The sequence below is a fragment of the Anomaloglossus baeobatrachus genome, chromosome 4 (assembly GCF_048569485.1).
Source record: "Anomaloglossus baeobatrachus isolate aAnoBae1 chromosome 4, aAnoBae1.hap1, whole genome shotgun sequence".
Classification (NCBI taxonomy): Eukaryota; Metazoa; Chordata; class Amphibia; order Anura; family Aromobatidae; genus Anomaloglossus; species Anomaloglossus baeobatrachus.
The window spans coordinates 241922809-241942955 of record NC_134356.1 but is presented as its reverse complement, the minus strand read 5'-3'; the positions used below and the strand labels follow the sequence as shown (position 1 = coordinate 241942955).

At 48.9% G+C, this 20147-nt stretch overlaps 1 protein-coding gene across 2 annotated transcripts in view; it reads left to right on the top strand.

The window, feature by feature from the left end:
- Window positions 1-3098: 3098 nt before the first annotated feature.
- The window catches only part of MON2 (MON2 regulator of endosome-to-Golgi trafficking), a 196470-nt gene continuing 179421 nt past the window's right edge, over window positions 3099-20147 (top strand). For both annotated transcript variants that reach the window (XM_075344755.1, XM_075344754.1), the window contains exon 1: window positions 3099-3384. In XM_075344755.1, coding sequence (XP_075200870.1) covers window positions 3271-3384 — 114 coding nt within the window. In that variant the 5' untranslated portion in view covers window positions 3099-3270. The remainder of the gene's footprint in view (window positions 3385-20147) is intronic.

Here is a 20147-nt window from a genome sequence, read left to right as displayed (position 1 = left end):
GGATTATAGGCCAGGAAGAGTCCACAGTGTCTCCATCTGCATCATATAGTGAATGTTCTGTTGGGGCTTCAGTCTAAATCATGTATTTCAGAGATTTACACGTAAACCCTAGTATACGCGCTCAGCGTAGAGTGCAGGATAAATGTGAGCCGAGCCTTACTGCGACCTTATTTTTTTTTTTATGCCATTCACCATGCAGTATAAGTGAAAAACAGCTTTATTCTTCGGGTCAGTGTGATTACAGCTTGATGTCGGGTATTTATGTTTGGCTACTATCACATATTAAAACAACGCTTTAAAAAAGTTTTTGCATCACCATATTTTGAAAGCTAGATTTTTTTCATTTTTCTGCCAACATAATCATGTGAGGGCTAGTTTTTTTAGGACAAGTTGATGTTTCTATTGGTACCATTTCAGGGCACATAACTTTTCTTTATCGCTTTTTATTCCAATTTTTGGGAGGCAGAATAAACCAAAACCAGCAATTCAATTTTTTTTTTTAGTGTTTACTGAAGATTTTGCTACATTTTTTTTTCTATTTCCATTAGCAGATGACTGACCTGAGTGGGGACTTGTTTTTTTTGTGGGTTAATTTGAATGCTATTGGTGGGAATTTGGGGTAAAGAACATTTTGGATCTTTGTTTTAGCGTACAAGAATTGAGGTAAAATATTTACCAAATACTCAATATGTGCATGTGGTCTTAAAGGGGTATTGCAGAAGGAAAAGATCATTATGTATCAACAAAATCGGTGCAAAAATCTGGATTAGTGGAAGCTTTACTGCCAGGACTCTCAGCAACTGCACCAAGAGGTGGAGCCTAACTAGTGACCTCTTCTTTGGGACTATTGGAGACCAGACATGGTGGACTCCAGAGACAGCGTAGTCCATAGATAACGGAGACCAGATATGGCGGAGTGCAGAGATGGCGAAAGCCAGAGATGGTGGAGTCTAGAGATGGCAAAGATCAGAAATGGCAGAGTCCAGAGATGACGGAGGCCAGAGATGGTTGAGACCAGAGATGGCAGAGTTCAGAGATGGTGGAGATCATACGTGCAGAGTCCAGAGATGGCGGAAATTGGACATGGTGGAGTCCAAAGATGACGGAGTCCAGAAATAACAGAGAAAAGAGATGACAAAGTCCAAAGATGATGGAATCCAGAGCTGGTGGAGTCCCAAGATGGCGGAGTACAGAGATGGCAAAGACAGAGATGGGGGAGATCAGAGACAGCGGAGTCCAGAGACGGGGGAGACTAGAGACGACAAAGTCCAGAGACAGCGGAGTCCAGAGACAGCGGTGTACAGAGATGGTGGAGTACAGAGACGGTGGTGTACAGAGACGGTGGATTACAGAGACGGTGGAGTACAGAAATGGTGGAGTACAGAGACGGTGGAGTACGGAGACGGTGGTGTACAGAGATGGTGGAGCCCAGAGTTTGGATGGCTCGGCCATTTACAGAATGAGTGGAGCAGCGGTTAGCTTGTGCACAGAACTCCACTGCTCTAAAGGGTACTTTACACACAACGATATCGCTAACGATATATCGTCGGGGTCGCGGTGTTCGTGAAGAACATCCGGCGCCGTTAGCGATATCGTTGTGTGTGACTAAAGGGGGCTTTAAAGGCTGCGACATCGCTAGCGATTGCTAGCGATGTCGCGAGCGATAGCACCAGCCCCCGTCGTTCGTGCGACATGTGGTGATTGCTGCCGTAGCGAACAATATCGCTACGGCAGTGTCACATGCACATACCTGTTCAGAGACATCGCTGTGACTGCCGAACAATCCCTCCTTCAAGGGGGAGGTGCGTTCGGCGTCACAGCAATGTCACAGCGGCGTCACAAAACGGCCGTCCAATAGAACAGGAGGGGAGGAGTTGAGCGGCCGGAACATGCCGCCCACCTCCTTCCTTCCTTCTTTTCCGGTGGATGCAGGTAGGATGATGTTCGTCGTTCCTGCGGTGTCACACACAGCGATGTGTGATGCCGCAGGAACGACGAACAACCAGCGGCATGCACCACCAACGATATTATGAAAAAGAGCGACATGTCAACAATCGATTTTTGCCATTTTTGCGATCGTTGATCGTCGCTCCTGTCACACGCTGCAATGCCGCTAACGACGCCGGATGTGCGTCACAAACACCGTGACCCCAACGATATATGGTTAGCGATGTCGCAGCTTGTAAAGCCCCCTTTAAAGGAGCGACGATCAACGAACGCAAAAACGTCAAAAATCGTTGATCGTTGACGCGTCACTCCTTTTCATAATATCGTTGGTGGTGGTTGTTCATCGTTCCTGTGGCATCACACATCGCTGTGTGACATTGCAGGAACGACGAACATCTCCTTACCTGCATCCACCGGAAAGGAGGAAAGAATGAGGTGGGCGGCATGTTCCGGACCCTCATCTCCGCCCCTCCTCTGCTATCTATACTTTTATACTTATTTTTCAATAAAGTGGAATTTTTAACCATGGAATTTGATGCTGGATCCAACCCTTTCTCTATGTGCGTGTGACGCTACCGTGGCGATATTGTTCGATACGGCAGCGATCAACCCATGACGAAACAGCGACGTGGGCAGGTGCTATCGCTAGTGATGTTGCAGCGTGTCGGATCACCATCAATCTAGAAGTGAGCACCGATCACTGGAGTAGCTGATGATCTTCTTCCCAGAATACCCCTTTATTATCATTGGGACTTTCCTCATAAATAATGGGGGCCATCAGGGTCCACCCCGGTAATCAATAACACTGCATGCATCATTAATGGTGACGGATCCTAGTGCCACACAGACACTGCCATCATACAATCATCAGGATCGTTACGATCATTATCCTACAGACTTTGTGACATAGACTCCGTCGGATGCTATATACTTATTGTCCAGCTGCAGGTCCTTCATTTATAAATGATGTTACACATACTAGAAGGGTCAGGCTCGGGGAAGTAGCAGGAACACTAGTGGGCAGCCGCCATGTTTCTTCTCCCACCACGACCACACTCACGAGCACTGGGGACTGGAGGGGGCAGAGACGGTGACAGCGCTGCGAGAATGCCACACTGCGCCTGCGCCGACAGCTTGTGTTTACGGAAGCGGCTGTTACGTGTCAGTGCGGGGAGCAAGGGATTCTGGGAGTCCGGCTGATGGCCGAGCCGAGGGCTGACAGCTCTGTGCCCGGCCGGGGACATGTTCTAGGAGCCTGAACGGAAGGGTGGCTGCCTGCTCCGAGCCCCGCTCCTCTGTAACAGCAGGTCGTAGGCTGGAACCATGTCCGCCTCCACCAGCAGCCCCGAGGCCATCAAGAAGCTCCTGGAGAACATGCAGAGTGACCTGCGGGGTCTGTCCATGGAGTGCAAGAAGAAGTTCCCTCCGGTCAAAGAGGTAAAAAGACCAAGTCCGCCCCTCATCAGGAGTTTGTGTGCCCTTGGCATTGAGAAGCTGTGATGCCAGTCTGACAACCCGCATCCTGTTCTGTGTATGTATGTATGTATGTATGTATGTATGTATGTATGTGTGTGTGTGTGTGTGCGCCTGTACGCCTATGATCGATGTATGTGACACCGTCTGTGTGTGATGTGATCTGTGTATGTGACACCGTCCTTGTGTGATGTGATCCGTGTGACACCGTCCTTGTGTGATGTGATCCGTGTATGTGACACTGTCCGTGTGTGATGTGATCCGTGTATGTGACACCGTCCGTGTGTGATGTGATCCGTGTATGTGACACCGTCCGTGTTTGATGTGATCCGTGTATGTGACACCGTCTGTGTGTGAGGTAATCCGTGTATGTGACACCGTCCGTGTGTGATGTGATGTGATCCGTGTATGTGACACCGTCCGTGTGTGATGTGATCCGTGTATGTGACACCGTCTGTGTGTGACGTGATGTGATCTGTGTGTGTGACGTGATGTGATCTGTGTGTGTGACGTGATGTGATCTGTGTGTGTGACGTGATGTGATCTGTGTGTGTGATGTGATCTGTGTGTGTGACGTGATGTGATCTGTGTGTGTGATGTGATCTGTGTGTGTGATGTGATCTGTGTGTGTGATCTGTGTGTGTGACGTGATGTGATCTGTGTGTGTGACGTGATGTGTGTGTGACGTGATGTGATCTGTGTGTGTGACGTGATCTGTGTGTGTGACGTGATCTGTGTGTGTGACGTGATCTGTGTGTGTGACGTGATCTGTGTGTGTGACGTGATCTGTGTGTGTGACGTGATCTGTGTGTGTGACGTGATCTGTGTGTGTGACGTGATCTGTGTGTGTGACGTGATCTGTGTGTGTGATGTGATCTGTGTGTGTGATGTGATCTGTGTGTGTGACGTGATCTGTGTGTGTGACGTGATGTGATCTGTGTGTGTGACGTGATGTGATCTGTGTGTGTGACGCTGTCTGTGTGTGATGTGATCCGTGTATGTGACACCGTCCGTGTGTGATGTGATCTGTGTATGTGACACCGTCTGTGTGTGATGTGATCCGTGTATGTGACACCGTCTGTGTGTGATGTGATCCGTGTATGTGACACCGTCCGTGTGTGATGTGATCTGTGTATCTGACACCGTCCGTGTGTGATGTGATCTGTGTATCTGACACCGTCCGTGTGTGACGTGATCCGTGTATGTGACACCGTCCGTGTGTGATGTGATCTGTGTATGTGACATCGTCCGTGTGTGATGTGATCCGTGTGACACCGTCCATGTGTGATGTGATCTGTGTATCTGACACCGTCCGTGTGTGATGTGATCTGTGTGTCTGACACCGTCCGTGTGTGACGTGATCCGTGTATGTGACACCGTCCGTGTGTGATGTGATCTGTGTATGTGACATCGTCCGTGTGTGATGTGATCTGTGTGACACCGTCCGTGTGTGATGTGATCTGTGTATGTGACATCGTCCGTGTGTGATGTGATCCGTGTGACACCGTCTGTGTGTGATGTGATCCGTGTATGTGACACCGTCTGTGTGTGATGTAATCTGTGTGTGTGACGCTGTCTGTGTGTGATGTGATCTGTGTATGTGACACCGTCCGTGTGTGATGTGATCCGTGTATGTGACACCGTCTGTGTGTGATGTGATCTGTGTGTGTGACGCTGTCTGTGTGTGATGTGATCTGTGTGTGTGACGCTGTCCGTGTGTGATGTGATGTGATCTGTGTGTGTGACGCCGTGTGTGTGTGATGTGGTCTGTGTGTGTGACGCCGTCCGTGAGTGATGTGGTCTGTGTGTGTGACGCCGTCCGTGTGGGATGTGATGTGGTCTGTGTGTGTGAGGCCGTCCGTGTGTGATGGGATCTGTTTGTGTGTGATGTGGTCTGTGTGTGTGACGCTGTGTGTGTGTGTGTGACACTGTCCGTGTGTGACGCTGTGTGTTTGTGTGTGTGTGTGACGCTGTGTGTGTGTGATGTGATGTGGTCTGTGTGTGTGAGACGCGGTTGGTGTGTAATGTGCTGTATGTTTGTGACGCCGGTTGTATGTTGTGTGTGCGCGTTGTGATGTGTATGGTGTGTGCGCGTTGTGATGTGTATGTTGTCTGTGCTTTGTGATGTGTATGTTGTCTGTGCGTTGTGATGTGTATGTTGTGTGTGCGTTGTGATGTGTATGTTGTCTGTGCGTTGTGATGTGTATGTTGTCTGTGCGTTGTGATGTGTATGTTGTCTGTGCGTTGTGATGTGTATGTTGTCTGTGCGTTGTGATGTGTATGTTGTGTGTGCGTTGTGATGTGTATGTTGTGTGTGCGTTGTGATGTGTATGTTGTGTGTGCGTTGTGATGTGTATGTTGTGTGTGCGTTGTGATGTGTATGTTGTCTGTGCGTTGTGATGTGTATGTTGTCTGTGCGTTGTGATGTGTATGTTGTCTGTGCGTTGTGATGTGTATGTTGTCTGTGCGTTGTGATGTGTATGTTGTCTGTGCGTTGTGATGTGTATGTTGTGTGTGCGTTGTGATGTGTATGTTGTGTGTGCGTTGTGATGTGTATGTTGTCTGTGCGTTGTGATGTGTATGTTGTCTGTGCGTTGTGATGTGTATGTTGTCTGTGCGTTGTGATGTGTATGTTGTCTGTGCTTTGTGATGTGTATGTTGTGTGTGCGTTGTGATGTGTATGTTGTGTGTGCGTTGTGATGTGTATGTTGTGTGTGCGTTGTGATGTGTATGTTGTGTGTGCGTTGTGATGTGTATGTTGTGTGTGCGTTGTGATGTGTATGTTGTCTGTGCTTTGTGATGTGTATGTTGTCTGTGCGTTGTGATGTGTATGTTGTCTGTGCGTTGTGATGTGTATGTTGTCTGTGCGTTGTGATGTGTATGTTGTCTGTGCTTTGTGATGTGTATGTTGTCTGTGCTTTGTGATGTGTATGTTGTGTGTGCGTTGTGATGTGTATGTTGTGTGTGCGTTGTGATGTGTATGTTGTGTGTGCGTTGTGATGTGTATGTTGTGTGTGCGTTGTGATGTGTATGTTGTGTGTGCGTTGTGATGTGTATGTTGTGTGTGCGTTGTGATGTGTATGTTGCCTGTGCGTTGTGATGTGTATGTTGCCTGTGCGTTGTGATGTGTATGTTGCCTGTTCTGTGTGTCCTATATAGACTGCAGCTTTCAGTATAATATTACTGAACTGAGGTGGAGAGAATGATATAATGCAGGGACGAGCGCCATTCAGGGCTGGATCACGTGCGGCTCCTGTCTCCTCCTATTAGACCATTGGCCCGCAATCTTTTTCATTTTAGGGCTCACTCACATGAGCGTGTAAAGCAGACGAGTGCAATTCAATAAAACAATAAAGGGATTTCACTCGGCCCAGTGTCACTCAATGAGGCAGTGCAGATCTGCGCTTTTTTCTGAGCTGTTTTCCACATACTGGGATTTGACTCCGAAATCCGTACAGTTAGAGGAAAAAAATCAGATGCCACACGGACCATCAGGAGGGTGGTGGAGGAGGTTATGTAGAGCTTCCGCTCAGTCCAAAAACTGTTGAAAAACACTGTGTGAATGTACCCTAATGCCAAATTCAGACGTCTGTGAAACGGGGTCTGTGAACGGACCACAATGTACAGAGGTGGCCATCTCAGCCCGAACTCAGTAGCCTCATTTTGCCTATAAGCCTGTTGAGTTCAGTTTGTGGAACCTGCGGCCGGTCCATACATAAAAGTCCATACACGGACCGTGTGTAACAGACGTCTGAACTCGTCCTAAGGCTACATTGCAATTATCTAACAAAGGAAAATGTGTTTGGTTCTATACATTTTAATAACTGGTTATTTATAGAAATACAAATGTCATGGATGACAATACAGATAAAATAGCCTGTGTATTCTGGATTAAATTGGATGATTTATATATATATACAGTTAGGTCCAGAAATATTTGGACAGTGACACAATTTTCGCGAGTTGGGCTCTGCATGCCACCACATTGGATTTGAAATGAAACCTCTACAACAGAATTCAAGTGCAGATTGTAACGTTTAATTTGAAGGTTTGAACAAAAATATCTGATAGAAATTGTAGGAATTGTACACATTTCTTTACAAACACTCCACATTTTAGGAGGTCAAAAGTAATTGGACAAATAAACCAAACCCAAACAAAATATTTTTATTTTCAATATTTTGTTGCGAATCCTTTGGAGGCAATCACTGCCTTAAGTCTGGAACCCATGGACATCACCAAACGCTGGGTTTCCTCCTTCTTAATGCTTTGCCAGGCCTTTACAGCCGCAGCCTTCAGGTCTTGCTTGTTTGTGGGTCTTTCCGTCTTAAGTCTGGATTTGAGCAAGTGAAATGCATGCTCAATTGGGTTAAGATCTGGTGATTGACTTGGCCATTGCAGAATGTTCCACTTTTTTGCACTCATGAACTCCTGGGTAGCTTTGGCTGTATGCTTGGGGTCATTGTCCATCTGTACTATGAAGCGCCGTCCGATCAACTTTGCGGCATTTGGCTGAATCTGGGCTGAAAGTATATCCCGGTACACTTCAGAATTCATCCGGCTACTCTTGTCTGCTGTTATGTCATCAATAAACACAAGTGACCCAGTGCCATTGAAAGCCATGCATGCCCATGCCATCACGTTGCCTCCACCATGTTTTACAGAGGATGTGGTGTGCCTTGGATCATGTGCCGTTCCCTTTCTTCTCCAAACTTTTTTCTTCCCATCATTCTGGTACAGGTTGATCTTTGTCTCATCTGTCCATAGAATACTTTTCCAGAACTGAGCTGGCTTCATGAGGTGTTTTTCAGCAAATTTAACTCTGGCCTGTCTATTTTTGGAATTGATGAATGGTTTGCATCTAGATGTGAACCCTTTGTATTTAATTTCATGGAGTCTTCTCTTTACAGTTGACTTAGAGACAGATACACCTACTTCACTGAGAGTGTTCTGGACTTCAGTTGATGTTGTGAACGGGTTCTTCTTCACCAAAGAAAGTATGCGGCGATCATCCACCACTGTTGTAATCCGTGGACGCCCAGGCCTTTTTGAGTTCCCAAGCTCACCAGTCAATTCCTTTTTTCTCAGAATGTACCCGACTGTTGATTTTGCTACTCCAAGCATGTCTGCTATCTCTCTGATGGATTTTTTCTTTTTTTTCAGCCTCAGGATGTTCTGCTTCCCCTCAATTGAGAGTTCCTTAGACCGCATGTTGTCTGGTCACAGCAACAGCTTCCAAATGCAAAACCACACACCTGTAATCAACCCCAGACCTTTTAACTACTTCATTGATTACAGGTTAACGAGGGAGACGCCTTCAGAGTTAATTGCAGCCCTTAGAGTCCCTTGTCCAATTACTTTTGATCCCTTGAAAAAGAGGAGGCTATGCATTACAGAGCTATGATTCCTAAACTCTTTCTCCGATTTGGATGTGAAAACTCTCATATTGCAGCTGGAAGTGTGCACTTTCAGCCCATATTATATATATAATTGTATTTCTGAACATGTTTCTGTAAACAGCTAAAATAACAAAACTTGTGTCACTGTCCAAATATTTCTGGACCTAACTGTATATATATATATATATATATATATATATATATATATATCTCATAGATATATAATGTTCATGTCAACAACTCTTCACCATGTTAAAGGGGTTGTCCTGGATTTAACATTGATGGCCTATCCGATCAGATATTGGTGACTTATCCTAAGTATAGGCCATCGGTGTAAAAGTCCCAGACAGCCCCTTTAAGAATTGACAACACACAGATACAATTTTTGTGGTGGCTGATTTTCTCCATCCCATAACCTTGTATTGATTAGTTTTTATCTGTGACTGTGATCAAAACCGAACATGTCTGCGTGATTTGTTTGTGGACACTCTGCCTGCGAGATAACAGGCGTGATCAGCGCCATAGATTATAAGAGGTACATGTTCTATCTGAGGAAAACACCGCCAAAACGGCCGACTGAATTCAGCCGAAGGGTAGGTTCACGCCACTGAATGGTCCAATTATTCAGGTCAGACTTTGACCAGTGTCGTCAGTTCTTCTTGGATGTGGAGAGGAAATAAAAAGTTTCTCCACCTTCTCCATTCTCAGTCCGTTAAATGATGACATCCAAGTATGGTCCGATTTTTTTTTTTTTTTTTTAATTTTTTTGTTTTTTTTTGTTTTTTTTTGTTTTTTTTTTAAACACACACCCATAGACTTACATAGTTGATTTTTAATCTAACACTAGGCTCAAAATTGAACATGGCTCTAATTTTTTTTCCTCCAACCACTTGGTCCTAGGAAAAGATTGGACGTGTTCACAGCCTCATAGAATATCACAGGTCCAAGAGCTGTCCATGAAAACCACTAATAGCACTCGGATGAGAAAATTGGTCTTGTGGACGAGCTCCATGAGATATTCTTGTCTTGAAGCCATTTAGACCACTTCCTAAACCATTTTGGTGTATTTTGAGTGCCAGTGATAGAACACTTTAGGGACTTCAATAGAAAACAAGCCCCATAGATTGGCTGGCAATATATTGCTAGGCACAATGGCCGCCTGGCGCCTTGAATACATCCGTCCTCCCATTCCTATGGCTGATATTAATAGTGGAACAGGACATGCCATCAGTGCTGGATTGGATGCCATAAAGCCGCAGTCCCCACGCTTGTATTGTGCTACCCCACTGTATGTAAGCTGTATGGCCACACTGATGTCATCCAACATCCATCTGTCACTCCCTCCCGGTCCGGATGGGTTTTTTGTCTATATAACCTAATGGCTCAATGGACATGTGATTTTTACTTAATTTTCTGTGCTCATCTGACATGATTGTTGGCAATAATATAGTGCTCCATGTTGGCTCTCCGTCAGTGTCATTTTCTGCCTTTATTTGCATGTTGCTTTGCAGCCCCTACTCCGATTCGGCAAGGGCTTGAGTTTCATGTTTGGATCTCATGTTTCTCCAGCATATTTTTTTCTGCCTATTTCGGCATAAATCTAACACAGAAAGACGTGCCAATGTTAATCAGAGACCGTAATACGGCAGGGAATAGAGGCGCACTATGGTGGCATGGCCAGGGACTCTGAATAATGCCGTATCACTGGCTATATTCTAGAAATTGACAATCCATTAAACTCCATTTATTTAGCATATTGTATCCGGTAGCTACCATAATCTGATATATGGCTCTGATCTGTTGTCGGTACAGCTGCACTCTGCCGCAACGCCTGGAATGTGAATGTGGGCAGTAATGGCCACTCCATCGAAGCGGGTAGACAGTGGGGAAGGCTCTCTTACCCCATAGCATCCTTATCGATTCATTTTCAGGGTGCCAAGGGTTTCCTCTCTCTTGGGTGCCTTAGGCCTGCGCTCTTGGTACTCTGCCGTGGCTATGTACTGTCAAGCTGTCAAAATGACTAAAATAAATTTGAATACAAAATGTAAAAATCACACCATTTTCCCATTAGCCACTTTTTTATGCCCTCTTCACAGTGATTGAATGACGGGCCACTGTGATAGACATCAGCCTGCCGTCAGTCACTGCCCTGTGGATGAGGGGAGGCCAGGGGAGCGCTGTCCTCATGAATACCCTGCAGTCATCAACGATGTGTCTGATGGATTCTCTGATCTCTGCTACAAGCCAAACGCTGCAGTAGCAGTACCTTGGCTAGGTCCTTCCCGGAGGGATATCTGGCTATTTTCCGTGTTGAGACTCCTAACAGGCTCCACAGACCTTTTTGATTTGCTACTAGGCATTGCTCCCACCTGGCCAGAATCCTACTCCACACTGATGAGGGGCAATACCCCGAAACAGCTGTCTGTGGATGGATACCTGGCCTTGGTATTTCCCTTGTCATATCTTTAAACTCGTCAAGAGCTGGATATTGACTAAAAGGACCACTTAATATGGTGGTCTCCTAAAAAGAGCCACTCCTTGGCTAGGTCCTTCCCGGAGGGATATCTGGCTATTTTCCATGTTGAGACTCCTAACAGAGGCTCCATGGACCTTTTTTGATTTGTATACTTCCCAGGGAGAATGCACCTAGGATTTCACTGTGTTGAGCGCCCTCGCTGGCTGCCGGCAGTGTTTTCTGGCTGGTCTCCCTGAGATCAGTGATTGTTTTGTCTTTATACCACTTTAATGAGAATGTTGTCCTCATCACAAGCGCAACATAGTCAGTGCCCCAAAAACCCCAGTGAGCGACCTTCTCCTTAGTCTGTTTGTCCCTCTACATTGTGATGGCTTTCTGTATCCTGCTGTTCTCCATTCTTCCATATTTTAGCAGCTTTATGACACAAATTCTTGTCATCCCGTTACTGAGTCATACTTTATTGACCTCTCCCTACACTTATGTTAGTAATTAGATGCAGACAACGAAGCTTCTAGGGTGGCACCAATGTAAAAATGGCATTTAGATAGTTCCTTATTAGACCCGACTAGCATAAAAAAATGAAGTATGGAGACTTAGTGGGCCCCTTCACAATACAGTATTTGGCATTAGCATGGAAAGTTTGCACTTCTTCTGGTGTTTGGCTTATACATTCAGATGCATGAGACGTGACTGAATATTAGAGGGAATCTGCCAACTGATAGGTGCTGCCCGATTCACAGCCACTGGCTGTATGATCTCAGCCAGGTATGTATGACTCTGAAATTCTGAGGTGATTCAGAGAAAAAACATGTTTAGGCTATGTGCGCACTTACCGGATTTTCCGCGGATTTGCTGCATGTTTCGCTGCAGAAAATGTTCATAACATCTCTGCAGTGAATCACCAGCAAATCCTATGGGCAAAAAAAATCCTGTGCGCACTAGGCGGAATATGACAGCTGCATGTTTTGCTGCGGGATTCCCGCAGCAAAAACAATTGCATGTCAATTCTTTTCCGCACGTCGCTGCGGGATTTCACTCCATTGACTCCAATGTTAATCGTGAAATCCCGCAGGGAATAACGCAGGCAGCAAATTCTGTGCGGTTCATTGCATTTTCCTGCGTTATTCCCTGCGGTATTTCGCGGTTTACCTCCGGTAATGTACATCGCTTGTCTGCGGTTTTGCAGGGAAGTGATGTCATTACAGGAAGAGGAAGCCGTGCAGAGAGTAAACACACACACACACACACACACACACACACACACACACACACACACACACACACACAGAACACAGACACATAGAACACACATAGAAAGAAAACGGAAATATAGAAAAAAAAGAACGTGGGCTCCGCTGCATATTTACCGTCCAGCCGAGGTAAGCACACAGCGGCGGCCCGGTATTCTCAGGCTGGGGAGGGAGAGGGGCAGGGTTAATGTCCCCCGCCTCACTCCCCCTCCCGCATCCGAGAATATCAGCCGCAGCTGCCCCGGGACTGTCGCATGCATTATGCGGCAGCACCGGCGTGTCCCCGGCTCTTCTTGCTGCCGTGTAGCAGTGGCAGCAGGGTAATACAAGGGGGTAATGGTGGTGGATCACCGCCATTAACTCCAGGCTTGATCATGGCAGCGTCTATGAGACAGCTGACATGATCAACCCGTAAGTAAAGTGAATAAAACACAGACACCGAAAAATCCTTTATTTTAAATAAAACAAACAAGCCTCGTTCACCATTTTATTAACCCCTCCCGCACCAAAGCTCCGGCGTAATCCACAGGTCCAGCATAATCCACAGCTCCGGCGCTGCTTACATCCAGCCGCGACTGTCACAGACACAGCGCTGAATGAATGCAGCAGACAGCAGAGGTAATTACCGGTCATTTCCCACGGCCGGTAATGTGAACTCACTGCCGACCGTGGGAAATGTAGCGATCTGTCCTCTATCTATCCCTCTATCTATCCCTCTATCTGTCTGTCTATCCCTCTATCTATCCCTCTATCTATTCTTCTGTCTATCTATCTATCTATCTATCTATCTCAGAATTAAATGACTTTTTTTTTTTTTTTTTTTTCAATGTGCTTTATTGCATTGAATGCAATAAAGCACATCCCAACTCGCATGCGGCAAAACCGCGGCAATACCGCGAACAATACCGCGGTGAAACCGCAGCAAACCACATGCGGTTTTCGGGTGCGGTTTGCCGCGGTTTTTTACCGCGGGTGCGGTAATCTTTGAGAGCATGCGGAATTTTCTCAAGAAAATTCCATTTCCCAGTGCGCACATAGCCTTAAAAGCCGTCTGGGACCGAGGAACACAAGATTAGTCGGACAGGTGGGTCCCCTGTAGCTTTGCTCTGCCCACTCACCTTGAGTGATAGATGTTTCCAATACACAGATGTAGGGACAGACCTGTCAGTCACTGGCAACAGGCAGGGAGAATCCAACGGGGACCCCCCCCCCCTGTCCGACTCGTGCGGTTTGTCCATCGGCAGCTTTTAGGCTATGTTCACACTAGAAAAATGATTTTTCTTAAGAAATTTCTTAAGAGTGAAGGATTAGTGCACCTGCGTTAAAAAACGCACCAAAAACGCACCTGAGTTTTTGCCGCGTTTTCGGTGCGTTTTTGCCGCGTTTTCGGTGCGTTTTTGCCGCGTTTTTACCGCTGGTTGCTCCCTGCGTTATTGTGCCAATTATCTATGGCAAATAACGCAGTTAGCTGCAGAAAAGAAGTGACATGCTCATTCTTTTTCTTAAGAAAATCTACTAAAAGAATTTTCTTAAGAAAAAAACGCAGTGTGTGCACAGCTAATTTTTTTTGCCATAGGTTTTGCTGGGGAATGTCTGCAGACAGGTTACAAGAATTTCTTAAGAAATTTCTGCAGCAAAAACGGACCAAAAACGCAGGTAAAAAAACGCAGTGTGTGAACATAGCCTAAAAGTATGTTTTTCTCTGAAGTACTGCAACTTTAAGGCTGGGGCCACACGGGGCACTACTGCGATGCTCGCATGAGACTCGGCTCACGCTGGCAGCACAGCAGGAGCCAAGTGTCATACGAGTGTGCCTGCATCTGAAATCTGATCATGTGAGCAGACCTCAGCTGCGGGGGCGGGCTGGCATGGAGGAGGGGAGGGAGGGATTTATCTCCCTCTCTCCTCCGTAGCCGGCTATTGCCATTCTCGCACTGCACTGGCAGTACTCCAGTGTACCGCGAGTGCAGTGCGATTTTTCTCTCGCCCCATTCACTTGAATGGGTGCGAGAGAAAGAGTCTCAGCTTACAATCGCAGCATGCTGCGATTGTTTTCTCGGTCCGATTAGGGCTGAGAAAATAATCGCTCATGTGCGCTGACACACAGGCTAGAATTGGTCCGAGGGGAATGTGATGTTTTATCGCACTCCACTCGCACCGATTTTCTCGCCGTGTGGCTTAGGCCTAACAGGAGAAAAGGCTGGAGGCTCCCATACACATTAGACGACCCTCTACACATCCGTGTCTCCAGTACATGTGACATCCGTTTCTACATGTACTGAAGACACAGACACACGTAGACACATTAAACTCAATGGGCTTGGCCACACATCCATGTTTTCTTCATCGTTCCTTATGGGAGACCCAAACCATGGGTGTATAGCTTCTGCCTCCGGAGGACACACAAAGTACTACACTCAAACGTGTAGCTCCTCCCTCCGGGCTATATACACCCCCTGGATGACAATCTACCCAGTTCAATGCTTTGTGTCAGGAGGATCACACACACACATGCATTCTCTGATTTTTCATTTTTATTTTGATTTTAAAGATATGGAAGAAAAGCGGGTCCAGTCTGGACTCCCGGCATGTCCCTTCTCACCCCACTGTGTCGGCGGTGCTGTTAAGGTTGACTTTACAAGGCTGGAGCCTTCACATGCCGCGCTCCTTCACATCCTCTGAGAAGCTCTGGTTTGAAGTGGGAGCCGTCTCGGTCCTCTCTGCTTGCAGGAGACCGGTCTCCATCCGCAGCCCTGTCTGGTTCCTGCTGGAAGGAGCGTTTAACCCCCCCTCAGGGACTGGCCCTGCGTCTCAGAAGCTAAGTATTGAGACGTTTTTCAGGGGTCCCGGGTACTTTTATTAAGGGGAAAGTGTGTTTTTTATCTTTACTGTAAATTCCGGCCGGTTCTGGGGGTTTCCCCTGAGAACCGCGCCGAAGGTGCCTACTCGTCGGCCGCATGTTAAAATCTAGGCCCCGGCTTCTGTTTGGGCCTAGTTTCGGTTTCACCTCTGCACGTCATTCAGGCAGGGGAATAGAGTGGCGCCGCCCACCGGCCGGCCAGCAGAGGGGAGGACACTCCTCTCTGAGGAGATGTTCCCCTCCCCTGCATCTCTCCTTAGCCCTCCGGTTTCCCGCTCTTGGGCTAATCTCCGCCCCCCCTCCTCCTCCCAGCGCCATTTTCTCAGCGTTTATCACACTGATCGGCGCTGGATGCTGCAGCTGCTACTGTTTAGGAAGGCTGACGCTTCACTGGGGGTCTGAGCTGTGGAATCCGGAGGGCACACAGAGAGCGGTCTGGTAAGCCACAACCTCTGGTTGTGGGCTTTATTATACACTCTCAGGACATTCTACAGGAGTGTATTTTGGCTGCAGAGCTTCCTCCTCAGCAGCATGTCTGTCACCCGGAGCAAGGCTGCAAACATGTACGCTATATGCACTGCATGTAAGCTCATTCTGCCAGAGCCAAGCACATACCCACATTGTGATGCCTGTGCTAACATGGTTGTGTCTCAGCCTGGAGCCTCCTCAGGGGTCCCTCCGGCTGCTCCGGCCCCGGTGGCTGAACCCCCGGCCTGGGTAGCATCCTTTTCACAAGCTATTTCCCAGTCTTTTGCCGACTCCATGGGGCAGCTGTCCCGGACACTGCTGACCATGCATCAGCCCTCTTCTCAGGGTGCCTCTGCTGCTCCGAGCTCTGCAGAGCCCTCAGAGCATGTCCTAGGACCCTGTCCCCCTAAACGGAGACGCAGGGATCCTTCTCCTTCCTCTTCCCACGGCTCTGATTCACGTGCCGAGGTGCAGGGCGAGGAGGATTCGTTTACTGTGGGCTCAGACGCTACCTCTATGTACCCCATTGACTTGTCTGAGGGTGATGCGGATGTTAGTGACTTGATTGCGTCCATTAACTCCGTACTGAACCTCAACCCACCAGAGTCAGAGGAACAAGCCTCTCTGGTAGAGATACACCAGTTTACCTCACCTAAGAGAGCTAGGAGCATGTTTTTTAACCACTCCAGTTTTCAGGCCACTGTTACCAAGCCCAGGGCCTGTCCTGACAAACGTTTTCCGAAGCGTAGTTCTGATGACTGTTTTCCTTTTCCACCAGAGGTGGTTAAGGAATGGGCCCAGTCCCCAAAGGTAGACCCTCCGGTGTCCAGAATCTCAGCCCGCACAGTCGTTGCTGTGGCTGATGGCACTTCTCTTAAGGATCCCACTGACCGCCAGGTTGACCTTCTGGCCAAGTCTGTATATGAGGCGGCAGGAGCCTCGTTCTCCCCGTCTTTTGCGGCAGTGTGGGCTCTTAAGGCAGTCTCTGCCTCTCTGGCGGAGATACATTCCCTCACAGGGACTCTATTCCTGAGATGGATGCCTTAACTTCTCAAGCTTCGGCTTTTGCATCCTACGCCATGTCTGCCATCCTGGAGGCTTCTCACCGCACGGCGGTGGCCTCCGCTAACTCCCTCGCGATCCGCAGGATCTTATGGCTTCGAGAGTGGAAAGCAGACGCTTCCTCTAAGAAGTACCTTGCGAGTCTTCCTTTTGCTGGGTCCCGGCTGTTTGGTGAACAACTGGATGAAATAATTAAGGAAGCTACTGGCGGGAAGAGTACTTCCTTGCCACAAACTAAAGCCAAGAAACCTGTCCAGGGCAGGAACCAATCGAGGTTTCGTTCCTTTCGTTCCTCTAACTGGTCATCCTCTAAGCCCTCGACCTCGTCCACTACCGCAGCCAAGGATCGTAAACCCAACTGGCGCGCGAAGCCGCGTCCTCAAAAGACCGGAGGAGCCGCTGCCACTAAGGCAGCCTCCTCTTGACTATCTGGCTGCGCCAGCAACGTCCTTGGTCGGTGGCAGGCTCTCCCACTTTGGCGACGTGTGGCTTCAACACGTCTCCGATCAGTGGGTGCGGGATATCATCTCCCACGGCTACAGGATAGAATTTTCTTCCAGCCCGCCAAACAGATTTTTTCTGTCCACCCCCCCCTGCTCCAAAGCCGCCGCCTTCTCTCAGGCCGTGGCATCCCTGCAGGCCAACGGTGTAATTGTTCCGGTTCCCGCCCGGGAACGGTTCAGCGGTTTCTACTCAAACCTCTTTCTAGTCCCCAAGTAGGACGGTTCCTTCCGGCCCATCCTGGATCTCAAGCTTCTCAACAAGCATGTCCAGGTATGGCACTTTCGCATGGAATCTCTGAGATCGGTCATTGCTTCAATGACCCAAGGAGATTTTCTGGCATCCATCGACATCAGAGATGCCTATCTGCATGTGCCTATTGCGGTTTCACACCAGCGTTGGCTACGCTTTGCAATCGGAGAGGAACATTTCCAATTCGTGGCTCTCCCCTTCGGCTTAGCCACGGCCCCTCGAGTATTCACCAAGGTCATGGCAGCAGTGGTCGCGGTCCTGCACCTCCAGGGGTTGGCAGTGATCCCTTACCTGGACGACCTTCTAGTCAAGGCCTCATCCAGTGCAGACTGCCAGCGGAGTATCTCGTTCACTCTCGCCACGCTCGTTCAGTTCGGGTGGCTTGTCAACCTGCCCAAGTCCACTCTGACCCCGACCCAGGTGCTTATGTACCTAGGGATGCAATTCGAGACTCTGCCGGCACTTGTCAAGTTGCCCTTAGTCAAACAGCAGTCCCTTCGTCTGGCGGTGCGCTCTCTGCTGAGGCACCGCCGTCATTCCATCAGACACCTCATGCAGGTGCTGGGTCAGATGGTGGCGTCGATAGAAGCGGTTCCCTTTGCCCAGTTCCATCTGCGTCCCCTGCAGCTGGACATTCTCCGCTGTTGGGACAAGCGAATCTCTTCCTTGCACAGGCTGGTGGCTCTGTCGTCACAGACCAGGAGCTCCCTTCAGTGGTGGCTTCGGCCCCTCTCTCTGTCACAGGGACGCTCCTTCCTGACTCCGTCCTGGGTGATCCTCACCACGGATGCCAGCCTCTCCGGTTGGGGAGCAGTATTTCTCCATCACCGAGCACAGGGCACTTGGACTCCGTCCGAATCAGCCCTCTCGATCAATGTGCTGGAGATCAGAGCTGTGTTTCTAGCTCTCCTAGCCTTTCACCACCTGTTGGCGGGCAGGCACATTCGAGTTCAGTCGGACAACGTGACAGCGGTTGCCTACATCAATCACCAGGGCGGGACTCACAGCCGTCTGGCGATGTTGGAGGTTCAACGAATCCTCCAGTGGACGGAGGACTCCAAGTCCGCCATATCTGCAGTCCACATCCCAGGCGTGGAAAACTGGGAGGCCGATTATCTCAGCCGTCGAACCGTGGACAGCGGCGAGTGGGCCCTGCATCCGTCAGTGTTCAGATCAATCTGCCGCAAGTGGGGCACTCCGGAAGTGGATCTAATGGCATCCCGGCACAACAACAAGGTTCCGGTTTACCTGGCTCGCTCCCACGATCCTCAAGCCTTCGCAGCGGACGCACTGGTTCAAGATTGGTCTCAGTTCCGTCTGGCCTATGTGTTTCCCCCTCTAGCTCTCTTGCCCAGAGTTCTGCGCAAGATCAGAATGGAGGGCCGTCGAGTCATAATCATTGCTCCGGACTGGCCCAGGCGAGCTTGGTACCCAGACCTGCTCCGTCTGTCCGTAGGGGTGCCGTGGCATCTCCCGGACCGCCCAGACCTTCTCTCTCAAGGTCCGTTCTTCCGCCAGAATTCTGCGGCTCTCAGATTGACGGCGTGGCTCTTCAGTCCTGGATCCTGACGGCTTCAGGCATTCCCTCTGAGGTCATCTCCACTATGACTCAGGCTCGGAAGTCTTCCTCGGCCAGGATTTACCACAGGACTTGGAGGATTTTCCTGTCCTGGTGTCGCTCTTCCGACCATGCTCCTTGGCCGTTCTCTTTGCCGACCATCCTGTCTTTTCTACAGTCCGGTCTACAGCTAGGACTGTCCCTCAATTCCCTCAAGGGACAGGTGTCGGCTCTGTCGGTATTGTTCCAGCGGCGTATCGCCCGACTGGCTCAGGTGCGCACCTTCATGCAGGGCGCATCTCGCATCATTCCTCCTTACCGGCGGCCCTTGGATCCCTGGGACCTTAATCTGGTCCTCACGGCCTTACAGAAACCCCCCTTTGAGCCTCTCAGGGAGGTTCCTTTGTTCAGACTTTCACAGAAAGTTGTTTTTCTAGTAGCCATAACTTCTCTCAGGAGAGTTTCTGATTTGGCTGCGCTCTCTTCGGAATCTCCCTTTTTGGTGTTTCACCAAGACAAGGTGGTTCTTCGTCCGACTCTGGACTTTCTCCCTAAGGTGGTGTCTCCTTTCTACCTTAACCAGGACATTTCATTGCCTTCTCTTTGTCCGGCCCCTGTGCATCGCTTTGAGAAGGCGTTGCATTCCTTAGATTTGGTGCGGGCGCTCCGAATCTATGTGTCACGCACCGCCGGTTTTAGGCGGTGCACCTCACTTTTTGTGCTAACCACTGGTCAGCGCAAGGGTCTCGCTGCTTCTAAACCGACCCTAGCTCGCTGGATCAGGTCGGCTATCACCGATGCCTACCAGTGTTCTCAGGTGCCTCCTCCGCCAGGGATTAAGGCGCACTCGACCAGAGCTGTCGGTGCCTCCTGGGCTTTCAGGCACCAGGCTACGGCTCAG